This window comes from Protopterus annectens, chromosome 8.part1 (assembly GCF_019279795.1).
Source record: "Protopterus annectens isolate FY-2018-M chromosome 8.part1, PAN1.0, whole genome shotgun sequence".
In the NCBI taxonomy this organism is placed as follows: Eukaryota; Metazoa; Chordata; order Ceratodontiformes; family Protopteridae; genus Protopterus; species Protopterus annectens.
In genome coordinates this window covers 340,883,105-340,905,742 of record NC_056742.1, presented here as the reverse complement: position 1 = coordinate 340,905,742, position 22,638 = coordinate 340,883,105, and the positions used below count along the sequence as shown (strand labels likewise).

Below are 22,638 nucleotides of genomic sequence, written 5' to 3'. Positions count from 1 at the left end.
TCAAAATCTCACACATCCAAACACTTCTGAGAAAGCCTGATACAGATTTTCAGCTGTGTCTCTTTCCCAAAATAAATACATAAACACTGCCACCAATCAGAGGGTCTTCATGCCATTCAAAAGAGTAGTCAAATTAGGAAAATTAGTTATCAAAATAGATGATAGCTATGACTAGAACAGACAGGCCTCGGGGTGACCTGGGGAGTATCAAACAGGTAGGACCACTCTCTGATTTCTGAAGTAAACCACTGGTTTTCAGCCACAATGTAAAATAATAAAAAACATTTAATAAGTACAAATGATTACAAGACTGAAAATCAATAACTCTCAATAAACATTAGAATTCAATCACCAGAAATGTTAATCAAACTGCAGGATAAGAATCCATTATTCAAGAAATACTTTATCTTAATTAACTAAACTTTCCTGTTCTAACTAAAGAAACACTGTCCCTGATCTACTCTAAGATATAATAGCAAGGCCATGGCAAGCTTACAGTTTTCTTGATGAGTTATCTTTTCTTGGTGTTAACTGACTGCTCAGTACTTGACAAACTGCACAGCTTTACAATCTCAAATGACTTCAACAGTCTCAAATACCTAATTTCAAAATATAACAGTCAGCTGTAAAAAATATTCTTTTTCTGTCAATCAGCTGCTGAAATCATCTCCTAACAACAAAGAACATTCCAATGACATCACTCACTGTTCAGCTGATTCTCCACAGTTTGTACTTTAGAATGTCCTTCCAAACATGCGTAGTTAGAAATGTATCAAAGCAGTCACAGATTCTTTAAGCATTCTGTTTAAATAAGGAAAGACTCAACATTTTAAACTTATTTACATTTTCACACTCAGGCATGCTGGCATACAGTACAAGTTAATCTAAGAATATGCCCAAATCTCCTGCCAGACATGCTAACACAGATGACAGTGTTTTCAGTTTCTTCACATCTCCTTTCAGGGGAATTCCTCCCTACCCTCTAAGCCAGACATATTTTTTTCTTCAGGTTCTTCAACATATGCTTACCCTAAGAGTCATACCTGTGCATGTAAACCAAACGGAGGAAGGTTTTTACTCCATAATGTTTCTGGCTTCAAAGAACGAGCTTTTCTGGAGACCAGTTGTAGATATTTCCTTTCTCAACTGGTTTGTGGAAGTACAAAACTTCAAAATGTTGACCATTCAGGCTCTGTTACCAGTCATTCCTCTTCTGAGTTTTATGGGCAGTTTCCATAAGCTTTCTCACAGATTGGATCTACTCACACAAGACAGGGAGAGTATGATACACCCCAGTCTCAAACAACTTCAACTGAATGCTTGGATAATTCAATTCTAATACCTTTTAGGCACATTTTCTATGAGTATATGCAGGAGGTACTTTAGGTGGTAAGAAATCCTGCTACTAGGAAATGTTAATATTAATGTTAATGTTAACCAAGAGGGGAGATTTTCTAATTGATTCATCACCTATAATCAAGGGCCTGTTTGGAAGTATTACCACTGGTTCTCAAAAATTTTTGTGAGTTACTACTGTGGCATGGGGTATTTATCAGCCATTTCATCATGTCAGTCTGTGGATCTTCCTCTTCATTTCAGACTTAGCTCAAGCTGTTTTACAAAGATGTTTCATTCGTTGATATGTATGTTCACTTAATGGGGATCTCTACGTTTTTGCTATGAAATATATTTCTGTCTATGTTTGAACCAGCTATTCTGACTAAAAGAGGCATGCTATCATTTTGGTAGACTAATTGGTTTATTGCTCTGACATCTGGTAGAGGGTATCCAGTTTGAAACTATTCTTTGTGGGTTAACCATTTTGCTTTTCCATGCTTAAAGGGTTATCTTTAAAAAAATTCTCCCATATATGCCTTTACTGCTTTCAGAGTGTACTTTGAATCTAGCCATCTGTCTCCCTTATTTCTTTCAGAATTTGAATGACAGGAAGAATAGATTCGATATAGTCTGGTCTTGCTTTTGCAACTAGGGTATTGTCTTGTCAGTACTAAGTCTTTTAGGAACTCTATACAGCTGTGGAATTCCTAGTGTGGGGCTGGAAAAGGGCAACCTGTCTCAATTCAGACAATTACAGTCAATTGTTCCTTATAGTAAACTCTCAGTTAACAGTCACCCATGGGGAGTGGTAGATGCCATATAACTGTAGTTTCCAGTTGCTTGAGAGTTACTATTAAAAACAGGCCTGACTAATACTGTACCCTGTACTATTTGTTTGGTTTGAGTTGTTCTCAGGTTGGAGAGAGAGGGGAATTTGTTCCTGTCTTCCTTTTTAAAATTCTAAAAATGTAAGGTATGTTTCTGCAGGGTGAAAAACAGCAAGTGCAACACATGAAAAACTTGTTCATACTGTACTATATATCTTTGATTTTTTTTCTGGTTGCTTGGAAGTTCTGATTGCTCGAGTTCCGGTTAACTGAGAGTTTACTGTATTATGATCTTTTCTTTTTATTCCCACTATGGTAAAACTTTTCCACGCAAAATTAAAGCACATTCTAATAGAGACTTGTTTTCTTTGATGGCATATTGGAAAGGGGTGAAGTCTGGAAGCATTCTAGAGACAACTGCATGGTCCTCTGAACATACTTTTACAAAATATTACAAACTGGATTCCCTTTCCAGGTTAAGGACTGTTTCTGATAGTACCATTCTCCAGGGCCTATTGGATCCACATCCTTCTTCCTCCAGGGTTGGATAAGCTTTGGAAATCAACCCAAATGGTACTGCAGCAGTGAGAATGAGGAACATGATACAGTTGTGTAAGTTGCATTTATCATAACAGTTGATGTTCAAATTTCTTACTGCTGCAGTAGCTTCACCCCCCTTTCATCCCCTTTCTGTGTATACCGTTTTGGTTGGGATATGCACTTTTTGTTTCTATGATATGTTATTTATTTTCAGAATTAGAACACTCGTATTCTTGTGAGCAAGAAATTCCTGAAGAAATTCTGAAGTAATCTTCACTTGTAATGGTGATTTCCCTGCACAAATGGCTTGCCAGTCAGCATTCAGAGTGAAGGTGTGGGAGGTAGTCAGTGCTTTGTGAAGCTGGCCGGTTATTATATCTTAGGCAGAATATAAGACAAATGGCCAAAGACTACATCAGCAGAGAGGAATTTGGATTACTGTTACAGTAACTGCAAGTTAGTCAACTGTAATTTATACCTTGTAAGGCTGTGCTTTCTTTACTGGACTGTGAACCTAGAATCTTTGTTATGTTCTCTATACATTTGCACTTGTTGTCACCCCCCCCCCCCCAAGGCAAAAATACTACTGTGGCAAACAGATTATACCCACCAGATTATTTTATGCTTTGTCTTGGGCCAAAGAACAAATAATTTAACAAAGTAATTTCAAACAGACAAATAAATGGCATTCATCATTCCCACTGCTGCAGTAGCCTTTGGCTGCATGGGTTATATCCTTCCCAGGGCACAACACTTACCCAACTTCCAGAAGTTTTGGCTCCCACCCCAGATCTTTACACTAACTGATAATTAGCTATCCCCAAGGAGGGAAATGAGCAGTCAATGTGAAACTTTCTTCAATACTTCATTGATGTCTTGAGGAGAAGCAGCAGAGAGGTTTCATAGGAGCAGTAATTTGTAAGAGCTTCATTCTGGCAGATACATCCCCACTGGGGAACCCTACAACACAGGATTTATTGTCCTTTTATGAAAATGTCAGTTATTTCAATTTTTTTACTAAAAGTGGCATTGCCCCTTTAAGAAACAAGGTATTTTATTTACAAATATTGGAGGTTTTCTGGCAGGGACAACCAGCCTTGGCTAAAGGATTTTACTGCTGTTTGGGAGTTATTTTTGTGGAAAAATATGTACTGCTTGTAATAAATTTTGATGACTAAAAATTGTCTTTTGGGATGGGCAGAAGTACATTTTATTTAGTGTGGTGCTTGTGTACACTATGTGACATCCTACCTGTTGTTGCCGTATTCTGTCAGTGTGTTTTTTCAATTTTTAAAGTTTTTCTGACAGGGAATTCATGTGCTGCTTGTGCATTTACTTAGTAAATGGTCTGGGTAATTAAGAGTGAGTGTAAATGCGCTGTTTGTGGACACTCACTGTCACCTTACTGTCCATCCAACTAATTCCAGCAATACTTACCGCTGTTGGCTTCTCTTCCTGAGCTGCAGCATGGATACTTATACCTGTCCTGCTGGTTCTACTCCTGCTGTACCTAGAAAGAAAAAAATATCACTTACCAAGGAGCTTTTGCTTGTGTCTTGGACTCAGTTTTCACCTCACTTGATAGTGAGATAACCTGCATTGGCCATGGTTGCTCTTTACTAAAATAAAAATGTCACAATTGCTTTTGCAAAATAAAAGTTGTGATTGTTTTCAGTGTTTTGCTTGTAATGTGGGCTTGCCTGTGAATATTTTCTTGCATACATAGAAAATATGTCATGACTGTATTTAAACTGATAGAGATGAGATTTTAAGTAGTAGCTTAATGGAGCTGGCAGAGGAGGATGGGAAGGATGCATGTGCCTATCCTGGGAGTTGGGAAGGAGGTGGTTCCTGACTGTCTTACTGATGCTCCGGGTGAGCAAAAGTTTGCCTGAAGCAGTGCAGATAGTGCAGGGTGATTGTGAGATGTGGTCACCAAAGCCAGTGTTGATAATTGTTGCCATAAGTGAAGGAACACTCACACATGCAAGTCTTTGAGACATATGTGGTCCCTGCAGTGACACAGGTGCTCACATCACTACTAGGGGGGTAGGGTTAGGGCCATAATACATCTTCCTTTACTGGGATGCCAGTGAAGGGGTAAACAATCCTCAAAGCTACCTGTATGATGGCTACCCTAGACAGCTCTCAGTCCTGCATGGAATTGGGTTAGCTCTTGTATGAGGGAACAAATAAGATTAGACTGTTTGGGGATGGTTTGGTGGTTGGCAGGGATAATGGTAAGAAGGTATAAAAAAAGGCAGGTATTACATTAAATGAAAAAGTTATTTTAGTTAGGGAGTCAGTATAAGTGGCTGTCCACCTTCATAACATTAAGGTTCGTTAATATCTTAAACCAGTTGTATTAGAGGAGTGGATTATGCATGAACTATCCTATTGCAAAATGTTCATTTTATGTTCCTGGGAAAATGCATCCACTTTGAATGACTGTTTGTGCATGTCTGAAAATGAGTGGTTAAATAATTCTTGTTATAAAAATACTTAAATATTTTTTAAAACCTGCAAGATAACACCTGATGCTTGCCAATTTCAACACATTTATAAAATCTGCACCCAGTCTGCTTGAGACTACATTGATGAAGATATTATAAAACGGGAAAATATTATTTTGGGTTTGAAGAATTGTGTCATCAATAGCCATAAATAAAATAAGATAGGCGCAGTCGGGCATGTTACTGAGTAAGTATTACTTATGTTTTGGTTCTTCTGTTTCTTCTCCTAAGACTTGCTTAACCGTATGTTGTTTAAATCATGGTTTAGTCAGAATAAATGAATTTTAAATGCTAACACAGATCTTTACTGGATGAGTAAAAAGTTATGTAGATGTAATGACTCTTTGTCCCTTTAAAATAATCATTTTAGTCTATGTTTGCTTTATTTTCCAGCAGCAACATATTTAAATGTCCGGTTTCAGTAACGAAAAAGAAGCAACTAAAAGAAAACATGGATACTGGTAAATACAACTTCTTTCTACAAGGAATGTAAAGGAATTCTTCAGAGAAGTTTAATGTTTTAATGATGAGGACAAACACACACACACACACACACACACACACACACACACACACACACACACACACACACACAAACACACAAACTACTTGCAACTGAATCAAACTTTTATTGATGTCAGTATTATAAGGGTCACATACATATCAGTGAACTAATTTAAATGACTGCAATTATGCTTTTGCGATCCAGTTGCAGACTATTCCTTGTAGTAAGGTATCCTGGGATTGTTGTCTTTCTAACATTAAATGCACAAATATCTCTGAGAAGAATAAAGGGATAGTCCCTGTTTTTCTTTGAGTATGCTGTATCTCAACATTTTTCGTCTTACATCTGTTGCTTTTATTGATTTTTCTTTCTTCCTTGTGTAAGATGGGTCTTTTCAGGATCCAGAAGCACCCTCAAAGGCCAGAGCTGATACAGTGTTCTTCATAAGATTGATATTGCAGTATTCCTCACAGATGGAACTTATCTGGAAGAATATCTATACATCCAGCCAGTCTACAGCGTTCAGGCTTCTTCCTATTGTGCCATGCTTCAGCCCTTAACACTAACAAATGTTCCAACATACGAGGGATGTATGGACACACCAACACTCAGAATTTTCTTTCTGGTACTCCACACATGCAGACTTTCATCAGTGTCTCCTCTAGTTATCCATATTGATTGGCTTCAGCACAAAGATCACAGGCAGAGAATTACCCTGTTGAAGACCCACTTCCTCTTCTGTGTAACTTTTTGTGTGAACATTTCTTATATCTGTCAGTAGAAAAGGAAAGTGTTACTTTGGGTGTCAGCCTACAAGGACCTTAACTTGAGTTTTTATTTTTACTTAGCTGCATAGCAAGTTGTTAAAAACTGTAGCATTTGAAAAGCATTTCCCCTCAAGGCTAGGATTTACTTTGAAAATAAGCATCTTCAGGATCTTGGCTCACACAGCTATGATGTTGTCCTCCTCATCTTCAGACCTCCCTTTTCAGTTGAAAAAAGAACAGAAAATCTTTGAAAGAGGTGCTAGACAATAACCTGATGTCCTCCTGTCTCATTCAAAAAAAAAAAAAAAAAAAAAAAAAAAAATACAACACATCACTGTAATGCAGAGGAAAAACATTTAATAGGTTTAATAGATTTTATGCGTAGTGCTTTTGTCCACAATAATTTAAAAGGACTTCTTCAATATCAATGCAACCATATGACCATCTGTTTAAATAAATATAAGTCTTGTGATAAACCATGTAATATAAAAAAGAGAGAAACTAGTGGTTTTAAAATTTTGTTGATGAGCTCAGTCATGATAATTTCCAAAAATCATGAAACTCAGGTAGTGTTCCAAAGCAACAAGCTTTTATTTGTCATAGACAAGCGATCCTCAATAACAAAAAATCAGAAATATTTTAACAATGTTAAACATATCAGATTTTATATACTTAGAAGTAGGTGTGGACATTATACGCATTGTTTATTGTTAAACCAGCCTATTAATGGCAAACAATATAAATAAGGCTGTTGCTGTTGTTGTGTCTTTCAGCTTTTCCTGGTTAGGGGTCGCCACAGCGGAACTCTGGTCCACTGGTGATTAGCAGTAGATTTTTACATGCCGAGTTGCCGGCCCTGACGCACAGCCTTCAACGAAGGTACGCCCATTCACGCATGTCTCCACACAGAAGACGCTCTAGCTGAGAACCGAACAGGACAACGTCTTATTGTGAGGCGACAATGCTACCGCAGCACCACCACCGCAGTCTAATATAAACAAGGCTGTAAAAGTGCATTTTAGAACAGCAAGCACCCACCCCAATACACTACTACTAATTAGATCAAACTAAATCCTTGTTGAGGAAAACACTATTTGCAACCCACATTCCAAGATCAGGTATTAAGAAAAGCATAACATATACATAAAAAAACTTTTAACTAAAATAATTTTTGGCTAGCTAATACAATAAAGCCTTCATCATGTTTGTAACAAGAACTAAAATAAATAAAAAAAACACATAGCTATCTAACCATAAACATAATCAAACTAAAATGCTATAAATATAAAAAAAATACATCTCTCTAATAATATCTAGTAAATAGTCATCCATGTGTATTAGTGTGCATAGAAAACTAAGTTATAACAGCTCAGAAAAAACGTCAGTGCTTTGCAAAAAAAAAAACTGCCACGAGTTCTCGTGTTTACAGCCTCAAAAAGATGTTTCTACATTGACAACTAGTAGAAAAACAAAAAAATTCAGAAGGCAGTGGATGAAGTAAACTGTAATGTATAAGCATGTTCAGGTGTGTGCATAAGTGTGCATGAGCATCCACTAGTATGATAAATGGAAGAATTATATCAATACTACATGGTAATAGTGGCAAGAAAAAGTGTGTGTTTTGAATTTACCGTTTAAATCTCTGGTGTGTTGCAATAAATCTAATCAAAGCATAATTGAGGTTAAAATAACAACACACACACACACACACACACATATATATATATATATATATATATATATATATATATATATATATATATATAGTATACATTCTGCACATCATTTTTTTTATTATTTAGTATATTTTTAGTACTCCTTAGTATTCCTTAGTAAATTCCATAAAAAACCTTTACATATTGTCTGGCAGCTTACATAAATTCAACACACTCTTAGCAATAGTAGTTAAGTCCTGGTTTTCTGAATGCATTTAATTTCAACTGCCAGCTGAATTCTTTTTTCTCCAACAACAAACCATTGATGTCCCCTTCACGCTAATCTGTCTCCACACAGTTCAGAATGATATATTTTAAAACCAGAATGACTGCAATGTTCTAATAAGTGTTTGGATAAGGTGTTCCTCTGGCATTTACGGCTGATGTCAGAAAGATGACCTGAAATCCTCCTTTTCAGTTTATTCATAGTCGTACCCACATAAAATGCAGGCAGTCATTACGTGTGGCCCTATATGCAACTTTTTCAGTATTATAGTTACCACCTGCTGAATATTTCACCATCTTTTTAAGGTAGGGGCACTCAAATGAATCACACTCCATCAAGTATTCACAGAAAGTGAAACCATGTAATATAATGATGCTTCCAACAGTAAAATCTTATAACTGTACAATTAATTTATATAAAACATTACAGTTTTGCAGTGTACATCTTTAAAACACTTGAAATATATATAATATCATTCAAACCTGGCTGTTCCCCTGTATTTAGTCTAAGTTGCCAAATTAATCGATTTTACCATACAATTTCTACTATACACTTGGCTTTTTGTGGCTCTTCTCTCATTCATTTGGAGACCGATAACTCTGCAGAGGTGCCTTCACAGCCCCTGGACTACCCGTCTGATTCTCCTGAGCCATATAATATATCCCTTTTGGAGACCATTATGGCTAAGGATACCTGTCCATCCATTAAAATCTAATGTTTGGCTGAGACAGCTGGTAAAGGAGAACCTAGGTTGATCTTATCTAAGAGTGAGGGAGGTATTCACTAAGTTTTAGTTCAAGAGGATGTTCATGGCTCACTTAAGAAGATTAGGAGTACGACTTATACTCTAAAGACCATATATCTGGATATTCCTAGAGATCATTCTAAAAAACTAAGCATATTTCTCCTTCAAAACAGAAAGCCAGAAAAGAGTACTGCTTCAGTTTTGCTCAAAATCTCTTTAAAGGAATTCAGTCCTTTCAGTCTTCAGAGCCATTTCCTCTTCTTCAACTTTTTCTCCCTTAAAGAGGAAAGAGATGTTCATCAGTCCCATTGCCTTACTGGCAATTTGGATTATCTGTCAAGGTAACCCAGTACTGGCCAGCTTTCAAAAGTTCAGACTCCCCTCCCTCTATCTTCCTGTGGCAGCTGATGGGCTGAGCATATCCTGAGGGGGAAACCTTCAGCTGTCAAAGGAAGCGAGTGGTCAGTCTTTATCTGCCATCCAAAGAAGAAAGCCGTCTGACTCTTCACAGGATCCATTGCTGATTTTTCTGGCTTACTGCTCAGATAATATTATTAGGTTTATTATTTGCTTTCCAGTTTTATGTGTATTAAAAATGTTTATTTTAATATTTTATTTTTTTCAGAGTTTACAGTAATTCCTGTGGGAATTTCTGCTTGTATCAGGATTTATCTGGCCTCTGTCTTAGACAAATGATTGATTTTACTGTTTCTGAGGAAACATTCAGTGTTTCTCTTAGAAGTACAATGTGTATGGACTTCCATGATGGCTGCACACTGGTCAACTGCTTAACGTTAGCTCTTCCAGTATGAAAACAGAAACTGAGAAGGAGTGCCATTGATTTTTTTTTTTGGGGGGGTGGCTAAAATTCAGTTGTTAGATAGTAAATATACTGCCTGGATGCCATCAGTGAAGAAATTGGATAAACTGAAAAAAATCATCTAGAGATGGTGACGAGAAAACACTGTCTGTGAAGGCTTCTGCAGCTGTTCAGCAAAAGCAGTTCAAGCTTCAGCTTTGGTTCAAGCTATGGCTTTCAGTAATTTAGAGGAAAAAATAAATCTGATGTACTCAGAGGTGACTAAAATAAGTAAAACATTGAAGAAATATATCAACTCAAATAATAAAAGGCTAGAAAAATCTAAACTCTGACTAGCTGTTTAGACAAACTTCTAAAACTGCAAAAATCGATGTAATGAAGAAAAGGACGACTAAGTATGAAACTAAAGAGTTGTTTAAAAAATAGAGTTAGAAAACAGAGTGCACAGAGAAAACCCAGGAGAGAAACTGGAAGGAACAGACTGTTTTAATTTTAAATCACAAATAAGCAACTGGACAGGTGTTCCACAGCAGGGTTTGTTAATTGAAAGGGCACATTGAGTGTATGCTCCAAATCTGGCTATGAGAAAACAGCCAGGACCTATGCTATTATGCCAACAAAAAAGCTGATCCTGACATGTGTGGAAGAAGAGCAAAGTATTAAAATGTGGTGACAGCAGAGTCTTTATAGAAAATAATTATCCACCATACAACAGGCAGAAGGGAACCAAATTTATCTCAACAGTCAGAGAATGTGGAGAGACAGCTGTCTTCAGAGTAATTATTACTTGGAAATCAAGTCATTTTTTATGCAGAACAGGCAAAGGAAGTAATAAAAATATTTATCCAACAAAAAGTGAACCAGCAAGCAGAACAGGACTCTGCTTCTCATTCTATTGGCATTAATATTCATAGAGAAACTTTGTCAATGAAACTTTTTCCAATATTCCAAAGGAAAATACTTGAGAGACAGCAAAAAGTACAGGAATTGAGTAGAAGAATCAGGAGTACCTAGGACTTGAACCAGAGTCTAGTATTGGGATATGGAGATGAACAGGCAGAAAACCAGCAACACTGAAATTAGTGAATAAACAAGACTATAATGCATCAGTCACATTTGTGAAATATGGGTTTGTAAGAAAAAGTGGCTGAAAAGACTGGACTTTTGTTGACTTTATTAAACTTTTGTGTTGACTGTAAAGCATATACCCCACTTTATGCCATTAATGTTTAGATAGAAGGACACTAAAAGGGGGAAAGTAAATGTAAGTAAACCAAATTTTGCTCTTATTAGTATTTGCATAAAACATTTCATGACACAAACTGCTTATTGTAGTAAAGCAGTTTTGTGTAGTGTGTAGTCAGGGATATTTTAAATGTATGGGGTAGTCTTTTCAGTGACTTATATGTGATAAAGATAATAAAGTAAGCAAGTAGTTTTTTAGTTGTAAGAAATATAGGCTTTACAGTATAATAAAAAAGGCTGGACAAAGGCATGTTTAATGTTAATATGCTGTGATCTTGGGTTGCTGGGGTGGGGATGGGGTGTAAAAGTGCACATATTAGATTATATGCAGAATTAAGATACTTTTTATTATTTTAAAAGGGTGAATGTATAGGCAAATGCCTTTGGTTTAGGTTATAAACAAGTACTTTTGTAAGCAAGTAATTAAAAAAAAGACAAAATGAAAGGTGTTAGCTTGTTTTTTTCTATTAGCAAATGTTCAGTGGGAGTCAAGATGTCTGTAGGGGAAGGCAACTGTACATTCTGTTCTGAGTGAAATGTACAAAGATTTATTGCTGAGAACTTATTTCAAGGAGACAAGCTGTCTGCTGGTGTAAACTATTAATCTTGAGAGTTATGAGAGCATGTTTTCTGAGGGAAACACAAAATTTAAAGGTACAGTAGCAATCAGGTCAGTGAAAAATAAAATTTGAAATTATGGGAAGTGAATAAGAGCAGCCTGTCTAGCAGACTTAATACATTAATCCATTTATTAAAACATGCACAATTTAGTTTTATTTAAAGATAGCCAGTGTACTTTTTCATAGGGCCAGAAGTTATTGTGTTTTGAAAGCATTCAAGCTGTTTTTTCACATCTTGAAGAGGAATGGAGATAAGTACAGAACAGATAGCAATCAATGTAAGTAGGAAAACAGACTGTAGCATGTGCGTTAGCATGAGTAACCTTAATTTTAGATTAGATAATGCCTGTGAATGCAACTGCTGACCTGCGGCAAGTGTTCCAGTTTGGAAGGGTAAACTTTATTTTCTGAAGATGTGCATAGTTTTGTATTGTTGTTCTAAGTTAATAGGGGATGTGGAGTGTTTTGAAAATGTATTTATTTTGACGGTTTTCATTAAAACAAAAAGTCTTGAAAAATGAGATATAGGTTCAAATGGAGATGAGAAGAAACTGGGCAAAAGATCAGCATGCCAAACATTAGTTTTTGCATGTAACACCAAAGGTCGAAATACACATTTAAAAATCTGTAATGTATAATAGGTAAGAACAATAGCTTTTTTATTATAATGGCTAAACTATCCATATTATCTTGGAACATAAAAAAACCTTATGGTTATAGACTAAAAGGAAAGAGTATTGAATTATATTGAAAAATGCAAATAGCACTACTGCGGAAGACACATTCGGCAAGAAATAAGCATGTGAATTTGACAAAGAAAGTATTTCAAGGTGGATATTTGGCATAATATCAGGGTAAAAGGAAAAGGGGAGTAATTATACAAATTGATAAAGGGGCTCCTACATTGATAGAAGAGGAGGAAAAGGCAATAATGGTAGATTCATGATAGTAAAGGGCTACTGGCAAGGGATGAGGATTACACTGGTGGATATTTATATTCCACCAAAAACTGCTATTATGGAGCTTGAGAAAATTTTGGGAGAAATCAGCTTTCAGCAGGAAATATTACTTATAGGTGGGGACTGGAACTTAATTTGCAGTAGTGATGGTGTATCAAGGGGACTTAGAAGGGAAAATATAGCAGAAGAGGGTTGATTTCTGAAGAACTTTTTGAAAGTATTTATTATGGAAAATGTAACTTCAGTAGTAGGAACCTGGACAGAATTTACATATTATTCCCCAAGATAGAATAGGTGGGCTAGACTAGACTGAAATTATATTTCACAAGAGCATTTACATTTAATTGAAATCCTTGAGACATATGCAATAACTGTTTCAAATCATGCACCAATAAATGCTAAGGTAAAAAGCAGAATAATGAATTAAAAATGAAGCGCAGGTGCTTTTCCACCTACCTGTGAAAAGAGAGGAATATTAGGACTGAGTAGTTTAGATTATTCAAGCGTTTTTAGGGAAGATAGAAATATTTTCAGACATTATAGCTAGTGAGTGGGATAAAATAAAAACTGAGTCTAATAACAGGTTAGAAATAAAAGAATACCCTTCCAAGGATATAACAGCCGTCCAGTGTCCAAAGCTTAAGGACATCTTCCACACTCCCAAAGTGTCAGGCAGCTCGAGCAGAGCTGACTCAAAGACATGTTTGGAAGTGAAGCCCTTCAGAGCTTTATTGCTGCCAAAGAGTACACTCCTCTGAGGCATTTGAGGATCAACAATCAACTTCTGCTTTCCATTGCTGGGTAGGTATGTTCCTTTGGAGAAAAAAACTTCCATTTTCTTAAATTTATTATAGTTTTATTACTTTCTTCTTTGGGAAAGTTACTTTAAACCTAGGAATGTTGTGTTTTAATGGACTGTCTCAGGATTATAACTTTTATTTTAAAGGGAGCACTTGTTTTTTCAGTCAGTTTAAAAGTAGTAACATATTTTCTGTGGAGAAACAATTTATTTTTAGTTGTGTGGCTGTCACGCTGTTTAAGTGTTTTTACTGTGTTGTTTTCTGTCAAAAAAGTAACATTTGTGGACTTGTAGTTTTATCAGCATTTGCTGCTTGTGTTCCACTGGAAAGAGGCACCATTTTCATTTTGAACATGGAACAGATTGCTGGTCAGGCAGTCAGTCCTTCTTCCAGCCACAAAAAGAAAAAGTTAAGCAAACAGCCTTTGCCACCAAAAAAGGCTAGCAATTTGCCTGAGCACAGGTGAGTGATTTTACTTTGGCCATTTGTTGCACCTCAGACCACTCATCTTTTACGCCTAGATCCCTCTGGTGGAGCACCTACAGCCACTGTGGACCAGTGGTTAGCCACATCCTCTGCAGCTGTTGGAGTCCCACTATTGTCAGTCCTGGGAGAGGCAACAGGTAAGGTTTTCCTTTTGTGTCAGAATGTTGTGGCCATCCCTGGAGATGCAAGGACTTCCATTAGGAACACAGTTATCCCATTTTTTCCCTTCAAAAAGAAACATAAAACCAAGCATGTATATTTACTCCTACTCAAATTTCTTTAGCTAGGAGCAGTTTACTGGGACTGACTCAGGGCTTAATTCAGGTTACTGATCCTTACTGTAAGGTAGTTTTTAGTAAAAGAAAGAGGGATTCCTCTTTTCCTGAAGTCATTCAAGATTCTGAATCTGAACAGGAAGATACAGGGACGGATTCAGGATTTTGTCCTCAGATTTCTGATTCAGACTCAGGAGAGCTCAGTTTCTGATTCTCCATGTGGGTGTTTCTGTTTCTCTTAGACTATTTCTAGAATGCACCAGTGTTTTCAGTGGGAGAACACTGAGATTTCTTAATCCCTCTGAAAATGCTATGAGTTGTTACAGAAGAATTTTCCATTACCTGTACCCATTCCTCCTGTTCTGTCTGCTTTAGAGGATGTGTGTCTTACTGCCTGAAGTTTTCTTGACAGTCAGCCATCTGTCCATGAAAAGGCAGACAGGATGTATAAAGTTCCTCAGTTTTTTAAATTTTTATACACTACTCACAAACATGACTCAGCAGCTATAGCATTAGTTACCTCCACTGCTGCTAAGCACTTAGTTAATTCCAGTCCCACTCTTTCTGTTAAGGATGGGAAAGTTGTTGATAGTTATGGGGAAAAGTTTAGGCTTCTGCAACTCTGATATTCAGAATTTTAAATTGTCGTGGTCGTACGTTAAGGTTTGTTATGAGAACTTGAGAAAATATGAGGAATGTTTTACCTACAGCTTCTTGTGAAGAAGAATATGCTTTAAATAATTTAGTTATTTTCTATTGCCCAGGTCACTACTCATTGTTTGCAGTATGTGTATGACTCCATTGATACTTCTTCCAGGGCTATGACCAATACTATTGTTTAAGGAGGTGTGCATGGCTGCGTTCTCAGAATCTCCCAGATGATGTAAAAATGAGATTTTAAATTCTCCCTTGGATAGAGATTTAGTGTTTGGCCCCTCTGCTGCAGAGATAATCAAAAAGTGTGATGAAAGTGGCAAGCTGATCCACAAAATCTCTATGATTTTCAGCCCTCCCTTTCCAAATTGTTCAAGGGATTTTCTTTCTTCTTCATTATTTCTTCTTTCAGTGTTAGCAAAAAAACAGAATAAAAAGTCTCAACAGAATTCAGGTAAACATGTTTAAGAAGACGTGGCAAGGGTGTTCCAAAAAAGAAGTCTCAAGCCTTCCAAAACCAAGGACAGTCCAACAAGTTTGAATGACTGTTCAACAGAGGTTGTGACCCCCTTCCACTCTAACCCCTTTTTTCTTCCAGAAAGTCTGAATCTTCATTCTTCTGTTTGCAGCAGACCGTTTCAGACAAATGGGTTCTGAAAATTGTTCCTCAAGGTTATGTATGGCAGTGGGAGGAAATTCCTCCTTTCCAAGGGGTCATTCTTCATCCTGCAGATCAGACTCTTTTGTGTCTGCTCATCATACGCTGTCCCAGGGAGTAATCAAATCAGTTCCTTCTGCCCAGGTGGGGAAGAGGTTTTATTCAAGGATGTTCCTAGTGCCAATGAGAGAAAATGCCTTGAGACCAGTTCTGGATCTTTCTTTCCTAAACCTGTGATAATGCCCAAATTCAAAATGATGTCACTTCACACCTGTTAGCTCTTCTTCCTCTTTCAAGTTTCCTTGTAACACTAGACGTAAAAGATGCTTATCATCACATACTAATCCAGACTTCAGACATTTCTTAAGGTTCTGTTTGTCTGGATCTCATTATCAATTCTCTTCTCTACCCTTTGGACTATCCACTGCACCAAGAGTGTTCACAAAGTGTGTAGCTCTAATTATAGCTCATTGCAGCCTACAGTGTATCCACATTTTTTTTCATTTAGTAACTTGATTATCTTTGCAGAGTCTTTTTGGAAATGTCAGTAATCTTTTGCTTGGGTGACAGATCTCTTACAGAAGCTAGGATTTTAAAAGTACATTCAAAAGTCTTTATTGACTCCCTCACACAGGATTGTGTTAAACTGGTGACCCCTCCTTGGGATTTTAATTTTGTGTTAGAGAAGTTAACACCTGCTCCATTTAAAATCAACTAATCTGGCTGACTTGAGGTTCTTAATATGGAAAACAGTTTTACTGATTCCTCTGATCTCTACAACAAGGATATCTAAGTTGCAGACACTAGTGGTGAGTCAACCTTACCTCATTTTCCACAGGGACAGGGTTTCTTTGAGAATTAATCATTCTTTTATGCCTGAAGGGTATCTGAGTTTACTTTAAGCCAAACTATCCATCTCCCCATTTTCTTTCCTGAACATAAAAATGAGGGAGAAAGGATACTCCATACCTTGGATGCCCACAGACAACTTAGGTACTATCTTGACAGAATCAAATCTTTTAGATCTTTGGATCACTTGCTCATTTCTTGTGAAATAAAGAAGAAGAGATCACCTGTGTCAAAATAGACTGTTTCCAAATGATTGTGTAAGGGTATTACCTTTTGTTATACTCACCATAAAAAATATTTTCCAGGCAGGGTCAAGGCCCACACTACCAAGGCATTGGTTTCATCTATGGCTTTTTGGAAAGGCTTGGATTCTGGAAGTATTCTAGAAGCAGCAACTTGGTCTAAAATACATGTTTTTACAAAGCACTATAAGTTTCATTCCGTCTTTAGGTCCAGATCAAGCTTTGCTAGGACCATTCTCCAGGGGCTCCTTCTTCCACCTCCCAAATAAAGTTTGCTATAGTGATCTACCCATATGGCTAAGGTTACTGCAGCAGTTATCAATATGAAGAACATAGTACAGTTGTGTAAGCTGAACATACCATAACAGTAGATGTTTGAATGATCTCTGCTGTAGTGGCTGCTCCCTCTCTCCATACCCCTTGTTCTTTGGTGTGTTTTTATGCCATAGTGGAGACGTTTATTTTTTGTTATTCCTAGAATTGTCTTCTCAGGATCAGCCTCCTTTTTCTCTGCAGGCAGGAAAGCTTTGAAGGACTCTGTGGCCAAACTTGTATTTTGTTTAGGGGCACAGATGATGCCCTGAAGCTTTGGAAGCTGTCCAGCTGTTATACCATTAGCAGGATATAACCCATACAGCTAAGACTATTGCAGCGGTGATCATTCAAACATCTGCTGTTATGGTACGTTCAACTTACACAACTGTTCTGCATTCCTCTGGAAGTTTGAAAGTTAGAAGGGAGGAAAGTGATAAAGGTGTTGATGGCTTTAACATTATTTTAAAAACAAGGGAATCGCCAACATCTTGAAAGAAAGCTGTAGTGGCTCTGTTACCTAAGGATAGTAAAGAGTAAAGACCCATCAGACCCAGCTTCATGCTGACCCATTTCAGTTTTAAACCATAAATCTGATGTTGTCAGTTTTCATTATATCCTCAGCTGATGGTTCTTATCCAATCCCTTAGATCTGTCTCGGCTGTTGCAATAGTTTGCGGCAACCGGAACACTCAAGCTTCTTTCTTACCCACAATGCACCAACCCCACGTACCTCAGATCTCATTTGCCACTTGAAAGCTAGATGTGGTTGTCAGTTGCTCTAGAGCAGATACGTGATATTTTCTTTAATAAACTGATTTTTTCCTTCTAAAATCTTTAAAACCTTTAGAACTTTCAAAAATCTTAATTGCTAATCTCCCTTGCCTGTCTTTTATCTGTTTGTACATTTTTGTACTCTTTTAAATAATATTGATAGTATTTTTCCCTTCCTACAACAACTGCTGTAGTTTCATTGTTAGTATCCCTCTTTTCTATTGCCTTTCTCTGCTTAAAACGTTCCTTGTTAGCTCATATGATGCTTCTTGTTTGTGATGTTTCTTCCTCCCTAATTGGATTGTCAGGTAAACATATAGGAACATTGTACTTGAATGACCTTTCTGGGGAATGTATATTATGGACATTCCTCTCGAGCAGTACAGTTTTTCTTGGAGTGTTCAGATGTTGACCTTGTGCCTTTTGGCCTGTTTATTTTTATAATATTTTTTTAATAAAATGTATTTTTTCTGTCAAACTGATGGTACATCTTGGGAGAGTGAAGTTTGGTGAGGGTAATGGACTTTTCAGTTTCTAACTTCATTTCTTTCAGATGACTCATGATGATGTGAAACATGTTGTTTTTCCTTTTCAAGTTGTAACAGCATTGTTTGAAGAATTGTCCAGTTTTTTTTATTTCTGGTCTTGCCAATAAAGCTCTAAACTGTCCAGATTTTCACAGTTTGCTCCTCATAAAATTTTGGTTTTCTGGCATATTATTAGTAAATCATTGAGTACCGAAGTCAAAAGGTAATGACTTACATTTGATTTTCAGTTTCATACCCTTCAAAAAAAATTCTTGCTAATGCAAAGCCTGTTATTCTATAAACATTCTAACTTTGTAGGTTGAGAGTTGTGCTTGCCAAATTACTTGCACTGACAGTTTGGGAAGTGTGATTTCAGGGCAGCACCCTTGTTTCTGCCCGCTTTACATTTTCAGAATTGGTTTCTTTAGAGGTTCACACCCCCAACAACAATTTAACCAAAGGAAAGCTGAAGGAACCACCATGCAGGTATTTTGGATCCTCTCTCCCTCAGATCCACACCTCCTGAAACCACCTTCAGATCCCATATTACCCGCGGATTCTATGGGTTGGTCATTAAGGCTTTCAATTTGTTTACTCCTGCATTGGACTCTAATCCTCTGGATCCGATTGACTGAAGTTTTTTTTCTGGGGAAACATACACTTTGGCTGCATCTTAGGATTGAGAGCCACTAGAGAAAACATTTCTCGGATCCTACCTCTGTTCTCTCGGGTCCAGTTGGCTCAGATACATCCTTCTTTTTCCAGATCGGTTCTGAGCAATACTAGCTTAACTACAATCTCTTCTCGGATCCCATGTCTTGCGATCCAACATACAACAAAGGGCCAGGAGGAAGCTTATTTAACTTTGAGTCCGGTGCCTTAAGATCCGAAAATGGTTGAATGAAGATAGTCTTCTTCAGATCTGACTCATCCTAGAATCCACAAGGTTACTTGTTCTCAGATTCGATACCTTTGGATCCAAAACCGGTTGTATAAACATCCTCGGATCTGAGAGGTTAGTTGCCCTCAGATACGGTGCCTTTGGATGCGAAGACAGTTATATGAAATAGCCTTCTTCGGACCTGAGACCATCTGATTGTCTGATAGTCTCACACATACACACACACACACACACACACACACACACACACACACACACACACACACACACACACACACACTCACACACCAATGGTATGTGATACAGCTGTATATATATATATATATATATATATATATATATATATATATATATATATATATATATATATATACCTACACAGCTGTATCACATACCATTGCAAATACAACACAGTCACTCAGTAGTTCAAGCCACCTACTAAATCAGGAGATACCCAGTAATGAACAATTCATTACTCTATCCCTGGCTGGCATTAAGTACCTCATGCTCACAGACAGTGCTCACAGCTACAGGTACAGATTAATAGAAATGAATAAATAATGAAGTAATAGTCATCTAATGCTTGAGGTGACATCTAAACATGTCAATAAAACAACTGTACAACAATTTCTCGGAAGTTTGCATGTCAATGTTATAGCTTCATCATTGTGGTGTAACCAAGATATGACTCTGTTTGTTAGAGGTACATCTGTAACATAACGCATGTGTTGACAACGGCACACAAATATCATGATCCCTGACCTAGATTTTCCTACAGATGTTATTGGAGCAGCTGCTCCCTTCTGGTGTCTCATATCACACACAGCTATGGAAATTACTTTTCTGTAATGACAAAATATATGTCCTTAATAGAAAACAGAAACAATGTACTGAACAGAGTCAGCAATGTAGTATTACAAGCAACATGGTACACTTAACTACATGTGTCACACCCCTATGTTTTTATCTTAACGAAGCACAAGTGCTGTCGAGTGGCATAGCATATTATGCATAGTCTTATTTCTCATAATGACCATATGGTACCCAATGTAAGCAGTCATGGCTTTTGGAAGGGAACACAGCACATTACTCACCCTATTACTAACTGCATCAATTTACCTCCAAATGGTATTAGGAGTTCTCTATGACTGAACACAGTGCATGTTATGCAACACACTAGCTGTTGCATTGGCTGTAGTGCCTGCAAAGGCAGTGGAAATGAGTAACAGCTACAGAGTCCAAAGCTTCCTCTGGAAGCATTTGGGGGTCATTTTTCCCCTGCACCACAGAACCTGATTAGAGATTACAATAGATACTTGGTTGCAGATTATCTTGTCTAGAGGATATATTATACTATTTGTCTTCCTCCTCCCCATTCAAGAAAATCCCAGATATTCGATCCAGTCAGAGAGAACAAGCAGCAGTTCAAATATAAAAGCTGCAAAAAAAAAAAAAAAAAAAATTTTGTATGGTCACGGTTCAGCTCATTCTTTCATTTAAAAAAAAAAAACAAAAAAATAACTGCATGTTTTTGATAGACCTTCATGGTAAATACCACCACATAAAATGAACAGGCATGCCAAAAGGTTCTTACGTTTCCGGCTAGTAACTGGTCATTACCAGTTCTGAATTCTGTCCTTTGACCTCGCCACAGCCCCCACAATGTTTGCCAAATATATGACGGTAGTAGCAACTCACTTGAGACTACAGTAATTCACGACTGGCTCCATTCCACCCCGACCAGGCATCAGCTCATAATAGCAAGAGAAAAGGTTAGCAACAAAACTACAAATATATATATATATATATATATATATATATATATCTCATTTAGAATCAACTCAAAACAGAGTTCATACGAATACTTTTCAATACAAAATTGACCATAGCGTTACTTCCTTTACCAAGAATTCAAACAGTAAGATGGCAAGTAAAGAAAAGTAAAAATAAAAAGTTTGCAGTACCAACATTGTAGCCCACTTGGTTCTTCATGCTCTGGGATCAATGGCTACAGTAATAACATTACTACCACTGACCAAGATTTTATATGAAAATTATTCAATGAATGCTTGCCTCACACTGTTCATACTTTATCATCCCATATCCTTTTTGATGCGAATCACCAACACATTTAAGATAGATCTCAAGTGGTGGATTCATTCAAACTAAGTTCTACAAGGTTGTTTGTATCCCCCCTCAGCCCGAGGCCATAGTGACTAAGGATGTTTCCCAGCTGGGGTAGAGGGGTATTACCTAGGAAACACGGTCCAAGGCACATGGTCCCCTAAGGATGCCAATGTCTATATCAATGTTCTAGAGATAGGAGTAGTGCTGGTGGCATGACAGACCTTTCAGGATACTCTCCCTTTAGAAAATGTTTGATTGAAACAATCAACATGTCAGTTATCTGATACAGCAACAAACAAGGAGAAGCCAAATCTTACCCCGTCTGTCAAGAAGCTGTCAGGGTGTGACATGAGTGATCGCTTCCAAATGTTTTTCTCATAACAATGCACATTCCAGGGAAGTCCAATGTGATAGTGGAAAAACTGAGCAGGTGCATTCTTTTACCTCATGAATGGTTCCTCAACAAGAATGTGACAGAAATGATTTTCCATCAGTAGGACTAGCCTTGCTGCAATTTTTTTTACCTCTTCCCAAACAACAATTCATTAACTATTTTACCCTATTCCCCCCATAGGGGGAATCACTGAGAGATCCTGTTCTTCATAATTGGTCACCTTTATCTATATACTCCAATCTCTCTGATCCCAAAAATTCTACAGAAAGCTGCCATGTTAAAGAACAAAATCATCCTTATTGTCCCTTACTGGCCTACACAGACTTGGTTTCCTTCCCTTTGGCTTCAATTAATTCACCAATCTCAGATTTTAGATTCAAATCCTGACCTGCTGCCTGCACTGATAAGAATCGTCCATCCAGATGTTCAAAACCTCAAGCTGCCAGCTAGGTTTCTCCACTTCCACTAATAGACAGATAACCTATGCTATCTGCACCTGTCTGGTAGATATTGCTACCTTTCCTTTAATCATCTACAGAAAAAGATTTAGACACTGGGCACTTTAAAATCATGTTGAAACCTTTTCTACCCCACTTCTTAGTATTCTTCAGTTCTCGGCTCTACTTTTTAACAAAGCAGCTAGCTCATATAGAGTTGAAGATCAATTGGCAGAAATTTCTAATTTCTGTAGTGGTTTTGATGATTCTTCACTAGCTTCCCACAAGCTTGGTAAAGCCTCTTTACAAGGCACACTATTATTAAGGCCTCCATTTAAAGATCCTATTCCTCCATTGGCTCTGAATCTGGTATTGCAAGCCC

General features: G+C 37.3%; 1 protein-coding gene across 1 annotated transcript in view; it reads left to right on the top strand.

The window, feature by feature from the left end:
* The window catches only part of LOC122810126 (telomere repeats-binding bouquet formation protein 1-like), a 793,411-nt gene that overhangs the window by 416,102 nt on the left and 354,671 nt on the right, over positions 1-22,638 (top strand). The window contains exon 4 of the mRNA XM_044081600.1: positions 5,612-5,679. Within this exon, the coding sequence (XP_043937535.1) occupies positions 5,612-5,679 (68 nt within the window). The remainder of the gene's footprint in view (positions 1-5,611; positions 5,680-22,638) is intronic.